At 29.7% G+C, this 2,543-nt stretch overlaps 1 protein-coding gene across 1 annotated transcript in view; it reads left to right on the top strand.

Moving 5' to 3' along the window:
• The window catches only part of LOC9298588 (tetracycline resistance protein, class E), a 2,681-nt gene extending 501 nt beyond the window's left edge, over window positions 1-2,180 (top strand). Inside the window, exons 3-11 of the mRNA XM_021012949.1 lie at window positions 7-135; window positions 285-360; window positions 694-780; window positions 878-958; window positions 1,214-1,246; window positions 1,418-1,471; window positions 1,566-1,607; window positions 1,860-1,938; window positions 2,035-2,180. Coding sequence (XP_020868608.1) covers window positions 7-135; window positions 285-360; window positions 694-780; window positions 878-958; window positions 1,214-1,246; window positions 1,418-1,471; window positions 1,566-1,607; window positions 1,860-1,938; window positions 2,035-2,180 — 727 coding nt within the window. The remainder of the gene's footprint in view (window positions 1-6; window positions 136-284; window positions 361-693; window positions 781-877; window positions 959-1,213; window positions 1,247-1,417; window positions 1,472-1,565; window positions 1,608-1,859; window positions 1,939-2,034) is intronic.
• Window positions 2,181-2,543: the final 363 nt, after the last annotated feature.

Genomic DNA, 2,543 nt, shown 5'->3' with positions numbered 1-2,543 from the left:
CCATAGCCTCGGTGCTCCTATTGTTATAAGCGAGACATTGAGTTCCTCTTTACTTGAAGATTGTCCTGGACATAGAAATAGAATATTTAGAGCAATTCATTCGGTGCGTGAAATGGCCTCTCTATTGAGAAGTAGGTGTGTTTTCTTTTTCCTTACTTTTTCTTTCTTAACTTATAACTTGTGATCAGAGAGGATTGATGATTAGTGAAAAAAATCAACTAATTTTTATCCTCTTAGTTTAAAATAAAATTTACATAGATTTCTTACTTAGGTTTATTTTCCAGCGTTCCATTTTTTCAAATTGCGATGGTATTATTCTGCAGTAGTCTTGCTGAGGCTGGTCTACATGCTTCATCTATGGTAAGCTTAGACCACATTTATCGGGCCATCTTTTGAGGTGGTCTTAAATATTTAAATGAATATAATTTTTGAGAACAGGCTTTATGCGATGCGGCTAATAAATGACTATTATTTGGTTTTTAACGTAAATATATCCACAAAAAATAATGAAACATGCTTTTCATTTGTAACTTGAAATGCTAGTAAGGGACAATAACTGGCAGATACTAGTGTATGACGTAGCTCATAAAACTATAATTAGTAAAAACTAATAATTTATATTAGATTTTGCATTTTTAGATATTATTTCTAATAAAATAAATGATTTTTATTTTTGTCGATTGCTTCACACAGTACTATTTAAAGGCCAAGTTTCACTTTAACAAAGACCAGTTTGCAGACTTGATGATCATATCAGGCGCAACGGGATCTATTTCACAGGTAAATAACAATTAATATGCTTACTTTTGTAGCGACTTATGGGAGGAAATTAGTCTTTTTCACATTGTTTAACTTACAAAGAAATGTTATTTCACAGTTGCTTTTTATGCCCATTCTAGTTCCTGCTTTAAAAGAGGAGAGACTGCTCTCAATTGGTCTTTTCTTTGGTGGCGCCCATGTAAGAACTGTGTCTTGTCCTTATTCTTTTCCGCAGTTATTTTTTTTCCCACCATTTTTTGTTCTCTAAAATTTGTATTTCATATATTTTTTTTTCTTTTTTTTTCACAATAATAGCTTAACTAATTTAAACAAAAAAATATATAGTTTATAAAAACAACATCCAATATAGTTTTAGCTGAATGAGCTAAATTATGAGCCCTTAAATTTGGTTTCATGAACATTTTCTTATATGTTGCAATCTTTTATTTTGCAGATGTTCTTGATATGTGTGGCATGGTCCTCATGGGTATTAATTATATCGTTTTAAGAAAATACTTTTCATCCTTTTCATTTTGGATACTTTATTTTTTTTGTTATATCATTTTAGCGTTCATAAGAATTGCCTCTTTAGTGTATCTAATTTTGTGTAGATTTTTGTGAGATCAATTATTGGCTAAAGATAATTTAAAACACACAGGTTCCATATATGGCAGCCATATTTTCACTTTTCTCAGTATTTCCACATTCATGTGTAAGTCTATATATTAGATATATTTTTATGCGAGTTTATAATTAATTTAATTATATCTTGAAAAATATTGTAATTCAACAATTCAACTTTACAGATGCGAAGCATTGTCTCCAAACAAGTAGCATCATATGAACAGGTAACTAACTCTTGGCTTATAATTTGTTATACCATAAGTACTTGTTGTATAAAACGGATAGAAGTATAAATGATTCAAAGAATGAAAAAAAGGGAGTAGGATTAGATAAAAGATTAGTGGCTTACATGAGAAATATTGTTATTTTTACATGAAATCGAACCTTATTATTTAATTTTTGTGAAATTGGTTTTGACTCTTATCAAATTTAGTTAAATGGTCTATGCAAACTCTAACTAATGGTAACCTATTCAGGGGAAAGCCCAAGGGATTATTTCAAGCATAGATTCCCTTGCAAATGTCATTTCCCCGCTTGCATTTTCACCTCTAACAGGTTTCACTATTTACATAATTCTTGTTTATTAATACTATTTACTTATTAAGATAGAAATGCAACACTTGCTACTAACACAGGTACTTTTTGTTTTAGATTGGTTTCTATCTGAAAGGGCTCCATTTAATTTCCTAGGGTTCAGTATAATGTGTGCGGGGTTTATGATGGTAATATACTTTATCTTTGTGCATTTTCTAAAAATACAAGGAAAAGTTTTTTCGATGGTAATATACTTTACTTAAAGGTTTTCGAAAAATACAAGGAAAAGGTTTTAGCTCTGTTTAATATTCAGATTTATTACCGTTCTTGTATTTGATACCCTCTACTGAATGAACATTAACATAATTAGAAACACCATTCGCTCTCTTAGTCCAAAACTTCCAAACGATGCTGCATTTCAACCTTTTAAAATTAAGGGGTAATAAAATTAACGTTCAATTATAATGTTATTTGGGGTTGGGGTTTTCATTCTTATTTTTGTGGATAAATAGAGTTCATACCATTTATGTTAGTATATTTTAAGTCAATGCATGTAAACAAAAACACTATGTTATATGAGTACAAGTATTAAACTTAGCTAAATGTTTTGCTTATGTATTTTTGAA

Source organism: Arabidopsis lyrata (genome assembly GCF_000004255.2).
Source record: "Arabidopsis lyrata subsp. lyrata unplaced genomic scaffold ARALYscaffold_387, whole genome shotgun sequence".
Classification (NCBI taxonomy): Eukaryota; Viridiplantae; Streptophyta; class Magnoliopsida; order Brassicales; family Brassicaceae; genus Arabidopsis; species Arabidopsis lyrata.
The sequence above is the reverse complement of the archived record's forward strand: the minus strand, read 5'-3'. Positions and strand labels throughout refer to the sequence as shown.